General features: G+C 40.5%; 1 protein-coding gene across 2 annotated transcripts in view; it reads right to left on the bottom strand.

Annotated features, from left to right (window-relative positions):
• Nucleotides 1-23794, bottom strand: part of Hpse2 (heparanase 2 (inactive)) — a 592793-nt gene that overhangs the window by 122328 nt on the left and 446671 nt on the right. For both annotated transcript variants that reach the window (XM_060389839.1, XM_060389845.1), the window contains 2 exons: nucleotides 11319-11425; nucleotides 6934-7048 (listed from right to left, as the gene is read on the bottom strand). In XM_060389839.1, coding sequence (XP_060245822.1) covers nucleotides 6934-7048; nucleotides 11319-11425 — 222 coding nt within the window. The remainder of the gene's footprint in view (nucleotides 1-6933; nucleotides 7049-11318; nucleotides 11426-23794) is intronic.

Genomic DNA, 23794 nt, shown 5'->3' on the forward strand with positions numbered 1-23794 from the left:
CATTGTGGGGTATATCTAAATAACTTAAACCAGAATTTATGTTTAGTTCTTCTATTTCCATGTTTTTATTCCCATTTCTTTAATCACCTTTCTGTCCTAATCTTTTATATTTGTGTGTGCATGCGTGTAAGTGTGTGTGTGTGTGTGTTTGCTTTGTGCTGAATCCAGAGTTACTCTATTTCTAGAAAGAATTTTCACCTAAAACTAATAGCTACTAAAACCTAAAAATGAACTTGAGAAAAAGACACATTAGTTTGGGTTCTAACAGTCACTAATGAGGAGCTTTTTGTTGGTTCTCAGAATCACTGTCTATATGTCACAAATACAGTATTTTTGATCAAATAACCTTAAGTTTGTCTTACTGTGACACTCACCAGAAAGCCCTCCAACCCACTAAAAGGCATTTCCTCCACACCCCCTTTTATATCTTCCTTTGTTTCCCCTCTCTTTCTTTCTGATCTGTTTGTTTTAGGTAATTTTGTCTTGGTTCTTCTCATTCCAGAACCAACCTTGTTTATCTTCATCTGCAGGTTGCTCCAAGGGTGGCACAGAACGCTCCTAAACTCTGCCATGCCGGAGCTGTGGCTGCTTCCTCTCACAGACTTAGGTTGCTACCCAATTTGCAGTAACAGTGATTCTCAGGGCTGCCGTCTAGGAGCGACATGAAAGGCTGATGGCAGAGCAGGGTTTTCAATTGTTGCTACGCAGTGATTCACATCATGTGCTGTCATTAGCACTTTGATGTGACATGTCATGGTCTCCAGGGAGTACCGGACCATTTATAAACACCAAGAAGGTGTTAGCACTAGCACTGCAGCCCTGGGAAGGCCTTAATTGCCTTCACTGGAAAAGTTAGGCCGCATCTTCTCAGGAAGAAAATGGAATATTTAGTTTGCCTTTAACTATTTGCAGTCAGTTCCTCTCAAATTCATGAATCACAACTTTCCTTTTCATTCCTTTAATTTTCTGGCATTTTGATTTTTTAAAAAAAATTTACATTTCATATTTTAGTCATCATTGAATCTATTTCCATACATCTAGACAAATATTCAAAGATTCTTATCACTGCTATGTCCATTTATTATTAATAACTATCATTTGTGAGTTACAATTTTATATTTTACCAAGTCGCTTCACAAACAACAAAAAGCGCTCAGCAATCATTGAGTATTTATGGTGAGGTGAAAGATACAGGTGCGCTGGCTCAGGCAACCCTTTGTAACCCTCGGAGAGTTTCTATTCTCGTGGGGGGGGGTAGCTGATGTTCACTACAGTTTTCTGGTGATTTCAAATACATATAGGAGGTAACTGGAAAAACTGGTCAGGCTGATCTCAAAGCCAGTATTTTGAAGAAGTAAATTCAAACACTCCCTGCTCTCCAGCCTCAGCAGTTACTGCCCCCTTTCACAGAGGAAATAAAGGCTCACATGACTAGAAAATTACAGTGTAGCATTTTGAACTCATTCTCACTCCACGCCGGAAGGGGTGAGCTGTTACAAACACTACTGTGTGTTGCTAACATACTGTGCATATTTCTCAGGTCCATAAATAGATAAAAGAGGAGAATGGGCAGTAAAATAACCAGAGAAGCTTGTACGCAAAGGCGTTAGCAGCCAAGTGCTGCCTGCCTGGTCGGATGGTGCACAGCGCAGGCTCTGATCTCAGCAGCCAGGGGTTAGAGGCACAGAGGAGAAAAGAAGCGAGTCATGTTCACTGGGCATGTAGCCCGGTGCTTTGGCCATTGATGGAGGCAGCCTGAGATCCAGTGATTGATCCCACAGCCCAGGCTGCCCTTCTCTCAGCAGCAGGAGGCTCCCACAAAGAAGGCTGCACATGGAAAAGTCTTTGTTAGGCCCCTAATGACAGGATTGGATTTCACATCACAGCTACCCTAAACAGGTACACTTTGCTTCTTTCATGTTCCTGATGGATCCCACGGGAAAGGAAAGAAAGAGAAGAAAGGTTACACTAAGAAACAGGTCACAGGCTAGTTTGTCTGGGTTTGTTACCTCCCCTGCCATACCACCTCCAGGTTTTTAGCTTTTGAATTCTTCAATTTTCACACACCCTGTGTGGCCATGGAATAGCAATGGGAAAAACTTTCCGAGATAATTATTCATAATTCATCTTCCATGACTCACTGGAAAACGCGTATTTTGGTGTATATGTGACTGCTTGTGTCTGGATGCTTTTCTCCCAACCTAAACTTGCCTCCCTAGGGCTATTTTGCCACTTATTGAAGAGCCACCTAGGACTGTCTCTTCCAGCAGGTCTTCTGGATAGCCCTTGCTGCTCCCTGTGATGCCTCCTGTTTGGATGGTTCAAGGCTCAGCCAATCCAGCAAAACTGGGATATGGGTTTGTAATTACTTGTCCCTCCTGAAGAAAAACTACATTAAGCTGATACTGTGTTTGTATCTCAGCTATGCTGTGCACAAGGGCTAACCAGCTATAACAACTTGAAGAAGGAAAAAGAAAGATGGGATTCTTAACTTGTCCTAGAATTTTACGATGGTTAGGTTAACCAAGTAAACCAGACTGGCAATAGTAAAAGGCTAAGGTTCTTTGCAAAAGGCAAATGACATCTGAACAGTGATGGCTTGGCTCTGAGTATGTTGTTATGGTGACTGCAACGACAGGCTTAATTTTATTATAGACTACTGAGTTGTGCTTTAATCCATGATTATTGTACTCCAGAACAATGTACACAGAGAGTGTTCAACAGATGTGCACAGGGCTATTGAATATTTTTTGTTACCCACCAAGGATAGTAAGCAAAATGAATGCTGATAGCATGCAGATACAGCACTATGCCCAGAGTAGAAATGCTAAGACAGCATAATCCAGCTCCTTACACTAGTCTCTAAATAAGACTGATCTGTAATCTCACGAACACACAGTGGGTTACAGATCCTGCAGACTGAAGACCCTGTCTTATTTATCAGTACATCCACACAATGGTGAGCTCAGAGCTCAGTTTATTTTATTTTATTTTTTAATTGAATTATATCTGTGAAGACTCCTTTTGCTGTCCTAGTGTGGGAGTTAGGAAGATGCTGACTAGGAACTCCCCATTCCTCTCCCTGAAAGCTCTGTAAATCACATTCTTTAAAAAAAAGCAACAAGCTGAATTCCAAAACCCTCTCCAAGGAGAAGTGCCCAGGGCTGGTGCGTCTGGACTCTGTCCACTGGATGTGCCGATCTCTTCTGTACAAACACTGTCTACTCCCAGGAGAGCTCACAACTGATGGCTGAGCTGTGGAGACTCACATGTCCCCTCTTTCCCAATGTCAGGGCCGTCAGGGGAGAGGGTGGGAGTGAAGGACAATGTGTGGCTTAACTAGAATGTGCTCCTTTCTCAGGAGAAAGACAGTCTCACGCAGGAGGAGGATGTCACTCTTCTAGCAGAAAACCGTGAGGAAACAAGGAATGCAGCTGAAAAGTTATTTCCGGAGCGGAGCAGGACAGCAGAACCCTCTCTCGTTCTTTCCCTTCCTCCCTGCCCCCATTTCCCGCCTTAATCTCTCTTCATCCTACTTTTCTTTTCTTCTTTTATAAAGGAGAAGTCTTCAAGTCCCATGGAAAACTGGCTCAAAGACACAGAGATGCCCCCAGCCTCACGTTCTCGCAGGCACTCTGCCTCTTTCACTATCAGTGTCTCTCAGCAGAGCGGTGCTCTCATGCTTGGTGGACTTCCACCGTGACAGGGGGTCCATATTCTATAGTGGGATTCACCTGCAGTGCGCATTCCGAGGTTTGGGATCAGTATATCGATTGCCCACCAGTTAGCATCATTCAGAAGTTTCCCCACCCTAGATGTCTTCTGCAGCATTCTCCCCACACCCTAACTCCTAGAAGCTCATTTTTAAGGTGTTGTCCTATGCTGACATTGTCTCTTTCTTCCCTTTGACAGGTGCTATTGGAATGGCCCTGCCAGAGCTAAGTTGGAAAGCCACAAGTTAACTAGGAAGGTGGGGGGTGGCGTTGGACATGGCCTGAGGAGCCTTGGGACACAGAGTCTTGCTGCCTCTGGCTGTACTCAAGAACACCAGAAAAAGCAGACACAAATTTGCTAATAAGACTCTTTCCTGAAATATATGAATCTTGGTTTGAAGGAATGGGAGTAGAATAATACTTATTTTTCTGGGAGAAAAAGTACAATTCACTAATCCTCTAATATTTTAACTTCTCCTGAAGATGTAACCACAGATTAAACTCTGCCAAGTTTTTATTGGCAATGTTTAGCTACCAGTTCCACAGTTCTCTGACATGGCAACCAATGTGATCCTCAGGTCGAGCTCCATACCCATCTTAGGAGCCAAACAGCCACATCTCTCAGATCACATCTTGGTCTGGCCTTGTAAATTCTTTCCAGGGGAGATTTAGGACATCCTCTCCCAGCTGTGGAGTTTTCTACTTATAAGGTGCAAAATTTGCCATGAGGAAAGATAAGAAAGAGCTGCTACCTTTTAAGTGCCTTTACATATGCTTTATCAGAGCTTGATGTTCCCAGACTGCAGCTGTACCCAGATGTACCCAGCCCCCTTTGGCCTTTGTGTTACATCCATGGAACTTATTTTAGCATCTTAGAGGCTTCTGTGAGCTCTGGAACCACCAGGCATCAGCTGAGGATTTCTGTGCTATGCCTTCAAAGAGAGACATTGGCAGTTACCCTTATCTGGGGAGAATAAAGCTGTGAAGGTTTGTCTTTAATGTCTACATGGCCATGTCCTGGGAAGTCACACAGAGGCATGGTAGCTTGCTTTCTTCGCTCACATTTATCTCCAGATGTAAGCCAAAGGAAGCATTTGCCTCAGGCTTCGGTAAAGATATGTAAGTGAGCACTATAGGAGATAATGTGGCACAGTAAAGACAAACCCTAGAGTAAAGAAAACCCTAGTAAAGACAAGAAAAGAAAACCCTAGAGGTCCTGGCTACTGGGACTTTTTTGACCTTGGACAGTCACTTATTCTTTACTTTTTTTTTTTTTTCAGGAAACTTAATGAAGCCATATTTAACACAGTAGGGGTTACTGCGAGCAGTTATGATAAACAATATCTTCTATGTTTATTTTTCATTGCTTGCTGCTCTGCACATTTTGGTTCACCACAAAGATCCACTGCCAGGAATTATCAGTAAGCACATTGGACATGATAAAGACGAGTGAATGAAATCCGAATGAAGGGAGGAAAGAAGAAAAAAAGGAGGAATGGAATTTTGCTGATACACTGAATAAAAGGCCACTATAAAAGTAATCTGTGAATTGTGAAGTATTATCTGCATTGCTAAAACTGGCACTTGATCCTTCTGTCAGAGTGAGCATTACTTCCCTCATTAAAGCTCTCCAGTGATTTTTTTCTTATTACTACAATAAAAGTCTAATTGCCCGGGGCGATCTCCCTCCTGCCTCCTTTGTTTCTATCAAGTCTCCTCCTTCCATGTCTCAGGCACTTGTGAGCTTGGGTTTCTGCAGACACGCTAAGTTTGTTCCTGCAGAGAAATGTTTTGTTAGCCTCTGCCCTGCTTAGAAAGCTGTGTGATGTCTGCAGGTTTGGCTTCTCACCATTAGTTGTCTCTTTCCTAACCAGTCACGTGCTTAGAAAAGGCTTTCCTGTACATGCATCTAGGAACATCATAATATTCTATTATTTATTTATTTGTTGTTGCTTCCTTCCCAACTTCCGCTGCAAAAATGAAACAAAACAAAACCCCCAAAAACAAAAAACCTTGTATTTATTCCAAATAGAAAAATCTATGTTTTTTAATACTTATGCTTTGAGATAGTTGGCTTACTTATATAAACACATGAAAATAAGACAAATCTTTATGGTTCTAGGCAGAAAACTCTCACCCTATTCTTTTCTACCTCAAACATACATACTTCAAGGCTTATTCTTGTTCTGTGAATAAAAACAATTGTGTCAATTGGTTTCAGTTTTGAGACTTGAGAATGATACTCTTATGAGCCACAGTATTCCCTGTTCTGGGCTTGAAGGCTCTTCACTTGGGGGTTGGAAGGTGGAATAAGTGGGGTAGAAATAGGTAAAGGGAAGCAGATGGCTGGGAAATGTACTGTTCCAGAATGTGTTTATTCCCAGGACCCTCAAGGCAACAGTAATTCAAGGCCCAGGATCTGGGTCTATGGCTGGTATTGTATTCCTCTTTCCCTGTCTCACCCTCAGAGAACATCTCAAAGGGCAACCACAGGTATGGGGAGAGGAGTCTGACCTTCTATCAGGACCATATTATGATACCCTTGTAAAAGAATTATCTGGGTAACATTTCTGAAATCAATCAAACAAACAAACAAACAAACAAATAAAACAGCCTCTCTGGACTAAGTAAGATATCTCTGATGATCATGCAGATGACTCAGATTTCTGCCTTCATCATCACACAGCGGTCAACATCTAACTCCAAGTGTGCTTTATCCATTCCCTGAGAGATGGGCTCCTATTGTATCTGATCGTGGTGAACACTCCCATCTGCTTTCAACATGCTGCATTTGACGTTAAATAATGTCTCCTATTAGCATTAAAATAAAACAATCTGGAAAAACTCACCCTCAAGCAGAGTTCAAACAGGCCACAAGTAGATGTGGAATCTTAATTGCACAAGGTTTGCTAAAGTAATAGTAATACACTTACACATTATACACATATAAATGTATGTATATATGTGTGTGTATGTACATGTATGTCTATGTAGAGGGTGTGTGTGTGTGTGTGTGTGTGTGTGTACGCGCGCATGTGTAGGGGGATGAAGCCAAAAGCCCATGGAATTGTTCATGAAATCAAAGAAAAGAATGCTCTGTCTGATTTATGAAAGAGACTGCCAATAGCAGAAGGAGAAAATTCTCCTAGTGTGGAAAAAGGAATGATCAAAAGAACCAAATGATGTGGAAATGAACTGGGAATCTTTACCCAGCACTTACTGGTAATGGGTTAAAATTCTGGTCCACCAGATGGTTGTATCCGTGGTCGAAAAATGAATGTCGTATCACAACATCAATGCCCTGATTGGCCAACATTCCTAAAGTGTTTAGCCATCTAAAGGAAAAAGAAAATAAGCCACGTCAGTACATTTAAAATGGCATCTAACAAGCACTGTGAAGACCAGCTACAGCACAGAAATAGTCCCCACCCCAGGACCATCAAATTTACTTGCTGCTTTAAAGGAGAAAATCATTTAGATGCTGAACAGAAAGCTGTAAGAGAGCTCAAAGATTATCAACCCTACTCTCTTAATTTTACAGGAAATAGTCTGAAGGGATAAAATGGATTGTTCATGGTCATAAAGTTACCTCAGGTTCTGACTTATATTTTTCTTCCAGAATGCCGACAGATGAATACTGTAACCACTTAGAACCCAGATACGTCCTCCTTGGCCACAATCATACAAACGCGAGACGTCACAGTATACCTGCTGCCCTCAGTCTCCTCACTGTAACGTCACACACGCTTTGCACAGGATTCTAACCTACACAGACCTATGGCCTGTGCAAGAATAGCCTCGTCATTTGGTCGTTTGGTTCCCTCATGTTTCACTGTCACAGTCAACGTAATGATGTTTTTCCTTGACATCATAATAAAATATTCAAGGATTTAAGCACATTACCTTCACATATGTGTTGCATTGGGAAACCTGCATTGACCTGACTATGCAAAATGTGTAATTTTCGCAACATGCTACTCAAAGAACTTACTGCCTGCCTTCAAGATTCTTCCCAAACTCCCTGCTGTCTCTGCCTTTGTAACTGACACATTCAACTCATTCATCAATTTAGTCATTCATTGTTTTTTTCTCTCTGTATTGCCACTGCTGAAACCATCACCCCTTCTTTGCCTTTACTTTAAGCTTCATTTTCCACAGGTCTTAGTCTCATAAAACTACTTTTGGATAGCCAATATAGCACGCTCTCTTGTACTGACCCAAGTCTTCACATGGTTTAACTCCTGTTTAGCATTTTCTACCTACCCTCCTCTAAATCATTTCTTTCCATTTGTCAAATGTCTTACCATGCATGAGTAGTCTCCTAAGCCAGTGCTCTCTTCTAAACTCTGGCATCCTCACTAGCAGTATCCCCTCTGCCTTCACAGAGTGTTCTATTGATGCCCTCTGCCAGCCTGGTGGATGGTGACCGCCTACCTATCTCTCTACCATTCCCCATCAGTTACAGGTCCTCAGCCACACAGCATTTGAACTTATACTCAGAACACTCAGCACAGTTCCTGGTCTGTCGTAGGTACACAGCTCTGTTTAGGTTGACATTTATCTGGATAAAATTAGATTTTAGAAACTTTGAAAATCACCATTTAGCACATGGGAAAAATTATGCATAGTTATGATTTCCCAAATCTGAAACCATATGGGGCTCCAAACCCATGACTTCCAGAATTAAGTTTTGTCCTTGCTGGAAAAAAAGAGCATTTCTAATTCTTATAATATGAATAAATAATGTTCACATTTCAAATCTTTTTTTACATTTACAATTTTATTTTATTCTCATATAAATGAACACATTTACTGGCAATTAGAGTTACAAATCCAAATCCAAAAGCAAAGCAAACACACACACACAAAGAACTTTTAAATCAAAAGAAAAGTCTGTGTACAATAGAGCAGAACCTTTGCTATGATAGTTTTGTTCACACTGGGACACTGTGACCCAGAGAACTGAAATTACTTTGAGAACATCACATGGCAAAGCTACTTGTCTTGATTATTTTCAGTAGTTTGGCAAGCCTGTGAAATCAGGCTAATAGGCTCAGCTCTAGCTCTAATCCTAAGGCACAGTAGCAGGGGGATTACCAAAGACGCCCCACTGTGGAACTGCAATAAGACCTCTGGGTACAAGTACCTCTTAAATCAGAGCTCTTGCCATGTTCAAAAAGTACAAAGATATCCTGGCCTATATTTAATATTTGTCTAGAAAAGCAAACGTGAGGTTGCATCTTCTAAACGAAATACAGTATGAGTGAATGCTAACCACATCTGCGTGAGCCCACCAGCACCATCTGCACAGGCTCCTGGGGTTGTGTTACTTACTTGTTCAGTGGCTACTCTCGCACTCCACGGTGTTTATTCAACACCTATCATGTGTTACTGAATGCTCTAGATGCTGGGGACATGGCAGCCTATCCAAATGACTTTGCAGTATTCCAAAGAATTTCAAGACTAACAGGGTAGCACTATCTTTGGGTCTCAGTAGCACAGGCTTCTGATTCATGCATACATTTGCATGTGCCCTGGGAAGCCCATAGTTACGTGATGTATCGGAAAAAGTCCTGAGAAAATGCCATCTTTCCACATGCTTTCTAGCTTCTCGAAGCTTCTTAGAATGTTGTTTCTAGGAAACAATTTATATACCTTCATGAACATAGCACGTTGCTAAGTTCTGCCAGTTGTGTTAAGATGGGATGGATGACAAGGAAGTAAGAGGGAAGGCCAGGAGCAGAATGAACTAGATTTAACTGATCTCTCCCAACCAAGCACTGATAATCTGAAGTATAGACCAAATATCAACAACTATGTTCATTTGCAAAGTTCATGTAGAGCCCTATGGCTATTTGGCTGATGCCTGTGCAAAGACAGGTCTCTGTTTCACCCGCCTCCATGAAGGTCTGTGGTACTTTTTATTTCACATCATTCCTTAAATGGAAGAGTATTTAGGAAAACATGTAGTACAACTGGGCTGCTTGCTGAACTTCAAAGCAGAGTTATTTGGTGACAGCTGAGCAAAGTCCTGGGCTGATTCCAAGGGGTCCCCTGAGTACTTACTGCTAACCTGGCTTTTCACCCCTGCAACAAGATTCATATCAAACCAGGGGGGATGGGATGATTATGAAAGAAGACTCTTAGCAACACTGCATTAAATGCTGATTCATTCCATGACATTCATTTGAGCCATTATTACTGAACTTCTCTGCGAAACATAATGTTAGATGTTGAGATTACAAACATGGAAAAAATAGTTGGTTAGTCTCTGGTTGTGAGGGATTTGTCCTGGCTACATGACATTGGGGAGCCAGGCACAGCTCTATCTCCTTGCTCAAGTCATGGAAAATCCAAAAAGTAACACTATGAATTACACTGAGCAATCATCTTCATGAGCATTTGATATTATTCGGTATGGAAATGCCATCTACTTAGCTGGCCCTGATCTGTTCTTCACAAATGTGTTGAAGAAGCTGTCTCAATGGAGGGAAACTGCATCTGTCTAATTAGGAACAGCTGTTAGTAGCAAAACACATAGCTGAGGGCAAAGCTACAGTTCATGCATTGCTTAGCCAAAAAGCCCAGGCCAAAGGACCAGAATGGATTAGGAAAAAAATAGTTGGTTAGAATCTAATTGTGAGGGGTTTGTCTTGGTTATATGACACTCAGGAGCTAGGCAGAGCTCTATGCTCCTGGCTGAAGACATTCTCCAGGAAACTACAGTAGTCTTAAAATGCATTTTCTCATCCCTTCCAAGATCCTGTGCATAATACTGATAAGGTCTAAGTTTTAAAACACTCATCAGATTATTTCTTCTTAAAACTTTTTAGTGGTTTGGAATGAGCCAAGAACAAGCCATCATTTCCTTTATATGGTTTTCACGACCTTCCATGGTCTGGAGTAAACTATCTTCATAATGTCAGCCTTCATTATATCTCTGCTGAAACAAGGCTTTACTCGAAATTAGTCATTGTTCCTCTGCTATGCCTTTTCTGTAATGTTTCTTCAGCCTGAGTTCTCTCACTGTCGGTTCTTCTACTCTTCGCCTTTCAAGGCCAGAACACTCTTTCCATATCCCACAAATGCCACCTCCTCCATGAAACCCTGCCTGATAATTCCACTATGGGTAATTCTTTATTCCTCTGCCATCCCATCACTTTTCTTTTATAGAAAGGCTGTGGAAAAAGAGATAATGGTCTACCGTAGTGGGGAAAAGGCTGTACACTGGAGAAGGCCATCTGGGCTTGAGTCTGATCTCTGCCACTAGCTAAATGAGCTACCGTGGCTAACTTCAACTTTGCCTTTCAACTTTGATACTTGTAACAGGAGGACTAGCCTCTGTTTCACTGGCTCACCACTAAAACAATAGCATCAATCAAGTATCATAGCATTTCAGACAGTGCTTGGCACTTGATAGATCCAGTATACATCAAATAAGTGACTAATTACTGTTTGTAAAGTAAGTCTAAATACATTCACAAATGAATGGATGAAAAAAAATTTCACTGGGAATGACCTTTGCCTTGCAATGGCCAGTGAGTGTGTTATAGTTTAACTGTTCTTTCCTGAGAGTTCCAGGGAGGAAAAATGCAAATTACTTACAAAAATCCTGCAGCATAGGAATCTGATAGATTATTTGTGCCTCCAGCTGAGGTGGTCACTACGCCTTCAAGCCAAATCTTCTTTCCTGGAGTGTATGTATTGACCACCTGTTCACACAACAAAAGCACAAGAGGATAGATGAGATTTGCAAAGTTATTCCCAAATGAGAAGCACTGTCACTCCCTAAAGGAAGTGTCTCTCATTCCCTGCTCCCAAGTGGTCATAGTTTGTACTTTTTTCTACATGAAGATGTGTGCCTGTTACCTTCCTTTTACAGGAAGAGGGTGCAAAGAGAAAAAGAGTGGTCTATTGCAGTGGCTAAGGGGCTGGACTCTGGAGCAGACTGACTGAAAGGCACAGTAAGTTACCACATACATACAGAAGCATTAATGCTCTCACGTGTTCATTTTTTTCCTTAAGTAAACCCAAGCTATGGTGATAGAACAAATGCATACTCCAGAGTTTAAGATGACTTTAGGGATGCAACATCCTTCACTGGAAAAGAATAAACAATCATGGTTCTATATTAACAGGTACTGAGGAGTAATGTTTTTCAGGACCACATTGCAGCAGTTCTATGATAAAGCGCACTGTCTATGAATCAGAAGTCATGAATCATGAATAGGAAAGAAAACGTTTTAGGGAAGTTTTGTATAATGAGCATAGCATGTATTTTATAATCATATTTTGATGATAACTGAAGTAAATATACAAAGAAAAGTTCCTGAGCCATGGGTCAGCTCCTACACGGGGAACCACAGCTGCATGCCTTCCAAGCAGAGGCAAAGCCTTGTTAAAATGTGTCCCTCTGAAGTTTTGAAATTACCCAGTCTCTGTTCTCCAAGTTGGAGGCTGGCCAAACTATTGCGATCAGGGTGCAGATACACTGGAAAGCAATCTGGCAGTTCTTGTAATGGGTAATACTAGTAGCTTCTGAAAGTACAGCCTGAGTCATAAGCATATCTATAGCTAGTTCATTTGAGGCAATAAGAACAACTAGCAGAAACGGAGAACTACAGGACTGAAACAAGGAAAAAGGGGAAAGACAATAGGAGGATATGTTTTCAAATTGGCAACCAATGCTGGCAATCTCAGAGATTTTGATAAAAGCCTTCATAAACCCCAAAACTGCCTAACTGTTCCTCAAGATGACAATGGGGAGCATATGTCTCTTGGCTGTAAAGAGCAGTCTAATGAAATTTTCCTCTCCTTATTTCATACGAAGCTGTGAGAGCTGAGCATGTTTCCCAAATATTTGTTGCCTCTGTCCAGAGAAACCCCACAGAAGGAATGAGAAGCAAGTTCCTGTTGCGTTCCATTAGCTCCAAGCCCAGGCGTTTGCTATAGTACCTAGGATGTGAAGTAGGATTGGAGGGTGCTGGAATACACAAGGAAAGTTGATAGAGAAAATAGACACCCAGGAAGTTTTCCCTGGCCCAAAACCAAAACCACTATTTTTCAAGTTTCTAAAGAGAAAAGTACACAGATTTCACCATGCACTGTCTGTGGCAGGTGTTCATGGTTAAAGGGCTGAAATATAAAATGTACTCTATGCAAAATATGAAATACTCTGCAGCATTTGAAGCAAAATTTCAAATTCAACATAAATTCAGAAACACAAAAAAATGCTTTAAAGCTTCGGTGGTAAGTTATAAAAGAAAGTAACATAATGAGATATATGGTAGGATATTAGTTATATAACCATTTTAAATATACAATAATAAAGACCAAAGACACACGTGTTTTAAGGACATACATAAAACCTATAATGAGGCCACAAAAGAAGAAAATAGACTAACCAGGATCTCTTGTGAACTGATAATAGGTTTTGCTGTATACTATAGAGTATACTGTATACTGTATACTGTATACTGTATACTGTGGAGTATAGTTCAGGTTAGCTCTTTGTGCCTTAGGGCTGTAAGAAAGAATATATGTAGATGTCATTATATGACTACCCATGATTATACAATATGAACTACACAGCTATACCTGTGACCAAACTCACAGGTAGACACCAGCAAGTAATCATGTTTCTTTTTTTATTTCTTCCTAGGTACAGCTTCCTACAACTGTCCCAATACCATTTAGGAGAAAAATTGCATTGCTTTATGACTCGTATAAAATAGGAATTGGCAAAGTTACTGAGCTTTTAAGAAATAAAACTGTAAAATATTGGGGCTAGAGAGATGGCTCAGTGGTTAAGAGCACTAAGCTGCTCTTCCAGAAGACATGGATTCTATCCACAGCACCCAAATGGCAGCTCACAACTGTCTGTAACTACAGTTCCAGGGGATCTCTCTCTCTCTCTCTCTCTCTCTCTCTCTCTCTCTCTCTTTCTCTCTCTCTCACACACACACGCAAAACACCAAATGCATATAAAAATTGTAAAATATTATAGAAATTAGATAGCAGTAAGGATTCCAGCCAAGAATGGAAGAAAGAATGAGAATTAATGGTGGAGAACACAGTAGCATGCTGTTAAAGATTCGGGATCATATGCTTAGCAAGCACAAAGCAAGGATTCAATTGCTACCGTTACAAATAAGACAACATCCTCCAAACCATCTCTGTATACTGAAAGAAAAGTCATCATTCTTACAGCAAGGTAGCTATCCCACTCTTTTTAACACTGCTTAGAATGTCTATCCCAAAGGGAATTAGAAATCATAAAAATAGCAAGAGAAATATCTTTTTTGTTTTTGTTTTGAGACAAGGTTTCTCTGTGTAGCCTTGGCTGTCCTGAACTCACTTGGTAGATCAGGCTGGCTTTGAACTCACAGAGACCCATCTGCCTCTGCCTCCCTGAGGGCTGGAATTACAGGCAAGTGCCACCACACTTGGCTAAGAGAACATCTTAACAGAGTAAAAGAAAAATCACATTGTGAAGATGAAGACTATAATGTCTTAAAATAAACTATATATGTACATCTAATAAACATTTGCTTCTTTATAACTAATTAAAACTGAAGAATGTATTTATATTTTTCATTTTTTTTTTACCTTTGGCTTCCAGTATAGCCACAGTTTAACTTTGTTCCCAGGGATAAGCTCTAAAAACATGGTAAGTGAAAGAAACTCAACATAAAAAGCCATGCATCATATGAATCCACTTATTTAAAACAGCCAGGATACGTTATAGCAAGTCTACAGAGGTTCAAAGTAGATTAAGAGGTTGATAAAGAGAAGGAAGTTTGAGGTGTGGGACAAGAGAGAGTGACTTACTAACGACGAGAAGTTTTCTTTGTGAGTCTTAAATATGTATTAAAATTAGAAAGTGGTAATGATTTAAAACTTTTATGAATATACTAGAACTCACTAACTTTCATATTTTAAAAGGATGGTGTTATGGTATGGGAATAATTTCTCCATTTGTTTAAACATCTATCTATCTATCTATCTATATCTGCAAAAATATAGTATCTAAACATGTAAAAACAGACAAACAAAGAAGCCCCTAATGTAGGAAGAAGAGTGTACCCTGAGAATTCTGGCATGAATCACAAGCTACCTTTGACTTGACGATCATTATCTTGGCCTTAACATTCTTTATTAACATTTAGGGGCATGGATTTGGAATAAATTATAAGTTCCTTCTGAAAATAATCTATAAAAGTATATTAGCATTTTACTTATTTATTTTTAGATGTATTTATTTATGTATACGAATGCTCTATCTGCACGTACAACCTGCATGCCAGAAGAGGGTACCAGATCACATTATAGATGGTTGTGAGCCACCATGTGGTTGCTGGGAATTGAACTCAGGACCTCTGGAAGAGCAGAGAGTGCTCTTAACTGCTGAACCATCTCTCCAGCCCCCATGTCAGTATTTTATAATATGAATGCATACTTCTTTGGCTCTTAACATTCAGAGTTTTGACTGTCTTTGGTTATAACCGGTTGAATCCCATGAGTTACAATAATAACTAGTCTAAAAAAAACATGGTGTAATAGTGGCAGGAATATCAGAGGAGGAACCAACCATTATCTGAAGGCTTCACTACTTGGCACCATTATCATGCCAAGTGCCTATGATTAGACAAGTTATAAGCTCCAGGGAAGATGTTATTAAGCTGCTAAATAAACACAGTATTAAACTGCTTCAAAATGATATCATAATACCTATGGTCCAATACAGCTCTCAACCCTTATCTAAGAAGCTTCTACCTGTAATAGAAGGTGATTGACACAATGACCCACAACTGACCAAGATGCAGAGAGTAAGAGAATGTAGAAAGCTCATCCCTAAAATGAACATATACACCATATCACCCCTTCCCCAAGGCTCAGGGATCATTGTGGAAGTGTGGGGAAGAAAGAATGTAAGGGACAGAGGTGGTGGATGAATATAGAAAAACAGTGTCTTTTAGACAGCTGAACGCATGAACTTACAGTGGTTACAGTACACTGAACAGAACCTATGTAAACCCAAGTCAGACAAAATCTCAGGAAGGAAATAGAAGGTATGCACAAAATTCTACCCCTAGTTGTGGAGCTATTAGCAACTGGTAGCTTCTAGGAAAGAGAAAGATGGCTTTTTTCTATGAACGTAGCTCTTGGTTATTTTGACAATGTTCCAGTGGAAGAACACACGTCCAAGAATATTTGAGCAGCACATAATGGTTTTGTTGGGTTAAAAAAAAAAAAAGAGCCTGAGTCAGGGGGTGGGAAAGGTCAGTGGACTTGAGAGGAGTTGTGGAAAGGTGAATATGACTAAGACACATTGTACAAAACTTTCAAAGAACCAAGTTTTTGAAAAGCATGTTTGTTTCCAGATGTTACAATTAACTAGGCAAATACAGGTTAAATGCAAATAAAAGCTAAATACACCTTTGAAATGATCGTCTCAGAAACAAAGATCTGAATTGGTGGGGAATCATTAAAATTTTATAATAAACTACAGAAGTAGGAAAAATCACCTAGGGAGAATGTTTTTTAAAAATAGAGTTAAGGATTTACTTTTTAAAATATTGAGGCATTGTCAAATGCTTTAATTTATTGCTTCAACAAACATTTATTAAATACTGCCAAATGCTAAGCAAATCTCTAGGGGCAGGTGTACCACAATTGGTTTACATTGTAGTCACTGGAGGAGACTAACAACAAGCAAACAAACAGGGAAGAGAATTTCAGTAATAATAGGACCCAAGAAGAAAACGAGACAATAAAGTGGTAGGAAGGAGCTGGCTAGGCAGGAGAGGGCCACTTTAGACAGTGCACAGCAAAGAGCCTCCGTATGGTGGTATGTGAATTCAGTTAAGAGGGAGCCAGATTCTTAATGGTGCCAAAGGAACAGCACAAAAAAGGATGTAAGGAGAAAACAAGACCGTTTCTTGTAGCACTAAAGGAAGGCCATCTGGAGAATCGTAAATAAAGAGATGAAAGATTGAACAAACAAGGTCAGAGAAAAAAGAAGGGTGCTTTCATTCTGTGTGACAAAGGCTATTGGAGGGATTTAAGCAGGAGAAGGGTCTGCTCTGACTTATGTCAGATTACTGTAGCTGCTATGAGGTCATACATAGGTCTTAAAAGGATTGTGAAACCTGTAACATGATATACAAATTAAAGGTTCTGTTATTTCTATGACCACTTTGAGTTTCAGTGTCCTTATACATAGATGGCATAATACCTGCCAGGGTTGTGCTTAGGATCCCAGCTGTTTGACAAAGAATAAATAACTTGAGGCAATGATAGGATAATCCTGAGTTAGCAGAAAGAGATGTGGACCTAGCAGGTGAACACTGATTTATGGGAACTCTTTAAGGTGATGAGTGAATTCAGAGAGCTAGTCCAGATATTCCTCAGTTTGGCAGTAGGGTTCTGAACCATTCATGATGCTTCCAGGAAGCCTTGAACTATGATCTGTTTAAGGGCAAGAAATCCAGTCATCTTTTCTTTTTAATATTTATTATTTTTAGTGTGTGTGTGTGTGTGTGTGTGTGTGTGTGCGCGCGCGCACATGAGGGCAGGTGTGCCTATGGATGCCTCTAGCCTTTGATCTTTGTGGAGTAACAGACAGTAGTAAGCTCCTCCATGTGTGTGATGGAACTGAACTTTGGTCCAAGAGTAGAATTTGGTTTTAACTACTTAGCCATCTCTCCACCACACCCCTCAGTCTTATTTTCTTAAATGTTTACTTCCTAGCAGAGTGCTTAGCACAAAACTGGGGCTTCACTGAAAATAGGGCTCTAGTCACACAAAGGAGCTGATGCAACATCAGGTCTGACCTTGTACTAGCTCACAGTAAAGCCTACTCTTGAAGGAAACTACATGACTTAAGAAAAGGTGACTAAACCAGTCAAAGAATGAAAAGCCACATGCTGCTTGCAACTACAAATTTAGAGATTAGGAAAAGCAGAAACGTACAATGAAAACCTTTCAGAACACAAGAGACCTAGGCCTGAACATTGCCTATATATTTGCTAAGTTTTGGTATAGCAAGTCTTGATTTCTGAGGGGAAAAGAGAAATCCTGATTCTTTCAGTATGTGACTTAAATATGAAACCCAACAAACTCACAAGCCTTAAATGCAAATTATCATCTGATCTAATCTGAAAGTCTGAGAATTTTATGAAGAATCTTTATAATATTCTGACACTGCAAATATCACAATCATGTCCAGCTATTTTCTGAGCAAGTCTGCTATCAACACTCAGGTAGAAGGTGAAAGTGGTGTATTAAACTTGGGGGGTTAATTTGTATAACATCATTTTATTTCAGAGTTCAAAGCCTACCACTTTCAAAATGAAGATATGACTCAAGAAAACATTTGGAGTTATAAAAACTATGTATATGGGACCCTACAAAGTCCACTAATACTCAAAACAAAAGTTAATCTGAGTTCCCTTCTGACTGTAGGGAGAGTTGAAAGAAAATAATTTCTAACTTTTGGTTCTTGGAGCTGAGGATAGAAAGCATGCGCTCAGCCTGCATGAAGCCCTGGGTTCCCTCTCAGCTAGCTCTTTCCCCAGCATGCGTTGGTGAGGGAGCATGGTGGTGGTTACAGGCACAGAGTCCTGCATTTCAATTCTTATTGTATATTCACTGTGTAACCTTGAGTGTTTTAAATTACTTCTTTATGTTCTAGTGGAGAATAAAATATTTACATCAGTGAGTTTTATGATTTAACTAATTAACATTTATAAAAGAACTTAAAAACAGTTCCTGCTGTATTGCAAGCACTTAATCCCAAATATTTACTAGATTTCTCTTCTTGTCCAAGGTACCTGAGTTTGTATTTGGTTGTTCTTCCCTCAGATAAGTTACTTGAGTTAATGGGTAATATCCCAGATATGTGTTACTCACTATGAAAGGGCAGTTTAGAATTTTAAATATACATGGGTAATACACATAAGCATAATTAGCATAATAAGTATAATTAACATATGCTCACCCACTCTCAACACAAGCATCCTGTTACCCACATGAACAAAAAAATATACAGTGAAGTAAAACTTTAATAAAAACTGAAGCAGTTATATGAGGAGGAATATATTCCTAAAAGCACTAATGCTGAAAGTTCAAGGAGTCAGCACAAATGAGCAAATGTTTTCTAAGCCTTTTCTGTTGAGGGCATGATGGGAAGTTTGATGACCTGGAAGTCTGCCCAGAATAGGGAAGACCAGCATGGTGAACTGTGGTGAAGAAATGGATGCTGATGCTGGGTGCTACTTGAGCCTGAGAAGAAAATTAGCTTGGGCTGTAGGGTAGAAAAACTAACCAAACAAATAAGACAAAACAAACCAGAAAAAGCAGATGGAACCAGCTGCAAAATTCCCTCAGAAAATGAAATGCTAAAAAACCGAGGGATGTAGTTCAACACTGTGGTTTTCTGAGTAAATATGATTCTCCCTGTGCTGGAAGAGAGAGGAGGGGGCTTTGGAAAGTGAAAGGACTCCTGGTGAGAAATGATGTGCCAAGGAAGGTTATTCTAAGGATGCACTGGGGAGGGGGAGTGCATAGGCTGATGTGCCTAAGTGCGCACTGGAGGAAGCTGGCTGCTTAGCTCCCTTCCAGCTGTGCTGTTCCCAAATAGACTTCAGCCCTGGGGCCCATGTGGTCAAGAAAAGCTTTTGAGGCACCCAAAGGAAAGTCCTTTAAGTGGCCAGCAGCTATTCACAATTCCCTATTTACTAGAGGCAGAGAGGTATATGGGGTAAGCCTTTTCAGATTCCTTCTCTCACATTTCAGAGACAAGGACTGAGTGAGAATGTTTGGTGTGTTTGTGTGGATTCACTGAGGCAGGGAGGTGGAGTAGAAGAGGTCTGTGTAAAGGGGGGGAGAAGAGAGAGAAAGGAGGGAGGGGAGAGAGGAAGAAGAGAGAAGGGAGGAAAGGGAGAGAGAGAGAGAGAGGAGAGGGGAGTATACTTATGGAAACTATTGATTTTTTTTAAGTGAAATAGGAACATAACCATTTATGGGGCACATTTTCAAACCTAGCTTCCCTTTCCTGTGGTTCCTTGCTATCCTGTTTCTAAAGCTGTAATCTAAGTCTTTGAAAAGACTCTCGAGGATCCGGCTTCAGGCACTGGCGGTGTCAGAGATGGTAGCATTGTTGCAGACATGTTGTTTATGGTTATCCAAACCAACACCTTCCTTAATGAGAAAGGAAGCAATAAAACAGGAACAGTGGACAGGCCAGCTGGGCTAATCAGCCCTGGCAGGAGTCCCACCCTCCGAAGAAGCTGGAGCCCATTAATTCTAGGATCTCATGAACTTGGGAGTCAACCTTCCCTAGAACTTCAGAAGAGTAGCTGCTCGCTCAGTAACCAGAACAAGTCTCCTACAGAGCTGGTTACAAAGAATTGCTTTTAGGAAGTCTCTTCTTACTGTTTGTTTTCTCAAACACAATCTAATATTCTTTACATAATGTGTGTGTTTGTACACGTGTGTGTGTAGGTGTATCTCATTGTACATGTGGAGGTCAGAGAACTATTTGAGGGAGTCAGTTCTCTCCTTTCCACCACATGAGTTTTAGGGGCTGGACTCAGGTTGTCAGTTTTGGTGGCAAGTGCCTTTACCCATGGAAGGGTCTTGCTGGTCCTCGGGAAGCTCCTTAAACCTTACCTTTATCTCTTCCTTCATTTTAGCAGTCTTGGTTTCTCATTGTATTTATGAATGGTCAAGGTGAACTCTCAATATTGTTTCTGTTTTCTTAGAGGAGGGGATAAAATTGATTCTGTTTTTCCTTGTCTCTGTTTCTTCCTGAATTTTGGGCCTCACAATTTCTCTCTTGGTTTTCCTGCCTTCTCTCTTTCTTTTATAGACCATCCTACATCCTGCTGCCTTTTTTTTTTAAATCTTTGGAATCACCCCCCCCCCAGTTTTAAGAACCTTCAGTGGTTTCTCATTGCATTGCCAGCTGTAGGAAACAGCTTTCTTCCCTCCCTTCCCTCCCTTCCCTCCTTCCCTCCTTTCTTCCTTTCTTCCTTGCTTCCCTCCCTCCCTCCCTCCCTCCCTCCCTCCCTCCCTCCCTTCCTTCCTTCTTCACTGAGAGGTCTGTTAGATCATCAGAGAGATGATCAACAAGTAACTTGTACGTGATGTTACTGAAACCAGTGGTCACTGGCCACAGTCAGGACATTGACAGCTTTATTTAAGATGGTGTTTGCCACCTTACATAACTGGCCCTTAGTCATCATTCTCCATTCCCTCACAGCCTTGCAGGACGGTCTTACTGGCTTTAGAAAAGTGTTTTATACTTCTGTTTACTTTCTTCCATCTGCCCTTTTCACCCATGTTTTTGTTAGTTTTCTCGAGGACTATTTTAAAAGTTATTTTCTCTAGGGAATATTCCTCAACTCTTCAGAAAGTTTTCTTTTTTCCAAGTTCCAAAGTTCTTTGAAGCTATCTCTGATTTTGATCTTATTGCACACAAATGTAACTTTCTATCCCTACCCCATCTCTTCATGCCCCATGGATTTCTTGACAATGCCTTTATTAAATACTGAGTCAACAAATGAGGATATTTTATTGATGAAAAGACTAAGTTTTGAAGAAGTCAACTAACTATCTCATAGAGCTAGCAAGGGCAAGTGCCATGAGCTCACAGTTCCAGTTAGAGCTGTTACATCCTATTAAATTCTCCTACTTGAGGACAATCATGAGCCTTTGCTTGCCTAAACTGCCTTCATATTTAGGATGTCTTTCTTAAATTCCTCTGAGTTGTGTGATTCGATATAGAAATAAATTTTGCACAAGTTACAAAATAAATGGTTAATAGATGCCAAATACAGAAAATGTAGTAGATGACCATGGGTTTGGCAATGAAGTGGGCCTAAGTTTGAATTTTCATCTTACTATTTTAAGCATGCTCTATGACCTTGAGCAAGCTACAACAGATTAATAATGTATGAATAATGCATTTGTAACCAAAAGGTAATATATTTTGTAAAACAATGATGTATTTTTTTATATAATTTAATGCCTTTGAAACCAGAGTATTTGTCATAAGCATCAATCAATTAAAATTTATCTGAAGTTTACCCCTTGGCTTGTATCTGTTATTAAGCTGAGGTGTATTCTATACATGTCCATGTCTAAAAATCATAAAATGGCTAGAATGCAAACGCTGGCTCTCTTCTGATCAGTGTCTTTTGGGCCAGCTCCTCCTATAACTGTTGGGTCTCAAAATTGGGACTGATGTCTGAGATGTCCATTAACAAAGCAGACCTGGCCGCCCAGTACTGCCGGCATCCCTCAGGTGTTGCCTGTTACAGGGTCTCCCTGGATGGCATGCCCTGCCCCTAAACTTCTCTAGCCCAGGCACTAGGCTGCCCTTCATCTAGCTGCCCTTCCCTATATAATCCAGCCATTTTGGTTACCAGGACCTTTTTATCTGTTCTTCGCCCTCCTGGCCTTTTGACCTGGCTCTCCCCCTCATGTCTTCTCACACAGTCCAGCTCAGTTTGGCCATGTTCACTTTGGACTCTCTTAGACATCCTTAGTTCTTGTTATGCTCTCCCTATCTCCTTCACCATACCTAGAAGCAGTCATGTCATTTCATTTTCCTTCTCTATCTCTCTCTTTCTCCCTTCTTTCTCCTCCCTTCCTTCCTTTCTTCCTTCCTTCTTTCCTTCCTTCCTTCATCTGGTGCCGAAACACAGAACTAGTCATGTCCTTTTTTTTTTTTTTCTTCAGTCAATAACTACCATTCTTATCCAGCTGATATTTACATTCTCTAGTTTCTCTCACTAAAGAATAATAACATTATTATTTTCTCCTTTAATTGTGCTTCTAGTTATTTTGTCATCCTCAATATCAATCTTTTGATATATTAAAAAGCTCAATCTGGCGCTTCCTCAGACAACTAGGAATAGTGCTTTCTCAAGATCCAGCTATACCACTTCTAGGCATATATCCAAAATATGCTCAAGTGCACAACAAGGGTATTTGCTCAACCATGTTCATAGCAGTTTTATTCATAATAGCCAGAACCTGGAAACAACCCAGATGTCCCTCAATAGAGGAATGGTTACAGAAATTGTGGTGCATTTACACAATGGAATACTACTCAGCAATTAAAAACAAGGAAATCATGAAATTTGCAGGCAAATGGTGGGATATAGAAAAGATCATCCTGAGTGAGGTATCCCAGAAGCAGAAAGGCACACATGGTATATTCTCACTTATAAGTGGGTACTAGACCTATAAGATAGGATAAACATACTAAAATCTGTACACCTAAAGAAGCTAAACCAGAAGGAGGACCCGGGGTAAGATGATCAATCCTCACTTAGAAAGACAAATAAATGGGATGGACATTGGAAGTAGGAGAAAACAAGAAACAGGACAGGAGCCTATCATAGAGGGCCTCTGAAAGACTCTACCTAGCAGTGTATCAAAACAGATGCTGAGACTCATAACTAAACCTTGAGCAGAGTACAGGGAATCATATGAAATAAAGGGGAGTTAGTAAGACCTGGAGAGGACAGGAGCACCACAAGGGCACAGGGGTCTTTTCTGAGACTGATTCTCCAACAAAGGATCATTCATGGATATAACCTAGAACCCCTGCTTGGATGTAGCCCATGGCAGCTCAGTATCCAAGTGGGTACCCTAGTAAGGGGAACAGGGACTGTCTCTGACATGAACTTAGTGGCTGGCTCTTTGACTCCCCCTTCCCCTGTCCAAGGGAGGAGCAGCCTTCCTAGGCTACAGAGGAGGACATTGTAGCCAGTCCTGAAGATAAATGATAAGCTAAGGTCAGATGGAAGGGGAGGAGGACCTCCCCTATCAGTGGATTTAGAGAGGGATGGGGGGAGATGAGGGAGGGAGGATGGGATTGGGAGGGAATGAGGGAGGAGGCTATAGCTGGGATACAAAGCAAATAAAATGTAATTAATGTAAAAAAATAAAAATTTAATTAAAAAAAAAAGCTCACATAAGTGGACAGACTGACAAACCAGAAGGTTCACTGAGAACCAGTTTCTTTATGATGTTTATTTATTTGCCAGGATTATATATTTTTCTAC

The sequence above is a fragment of the Meriones unguiculatus genome, chromosome 1 (assembly GCF_030254825.1).
Source record: "Meriones unguiculatus strain TT.TT164.6M chromosome 1, Bangor_MerUng_6.1, whole genome shotgun sequence".
Taxonomy (NCBI): Eukaryota; Metazoa; Chordata; class Mammalia; order Rodentia; family Muridae; genus Meriones; species Meriones unguiculatus.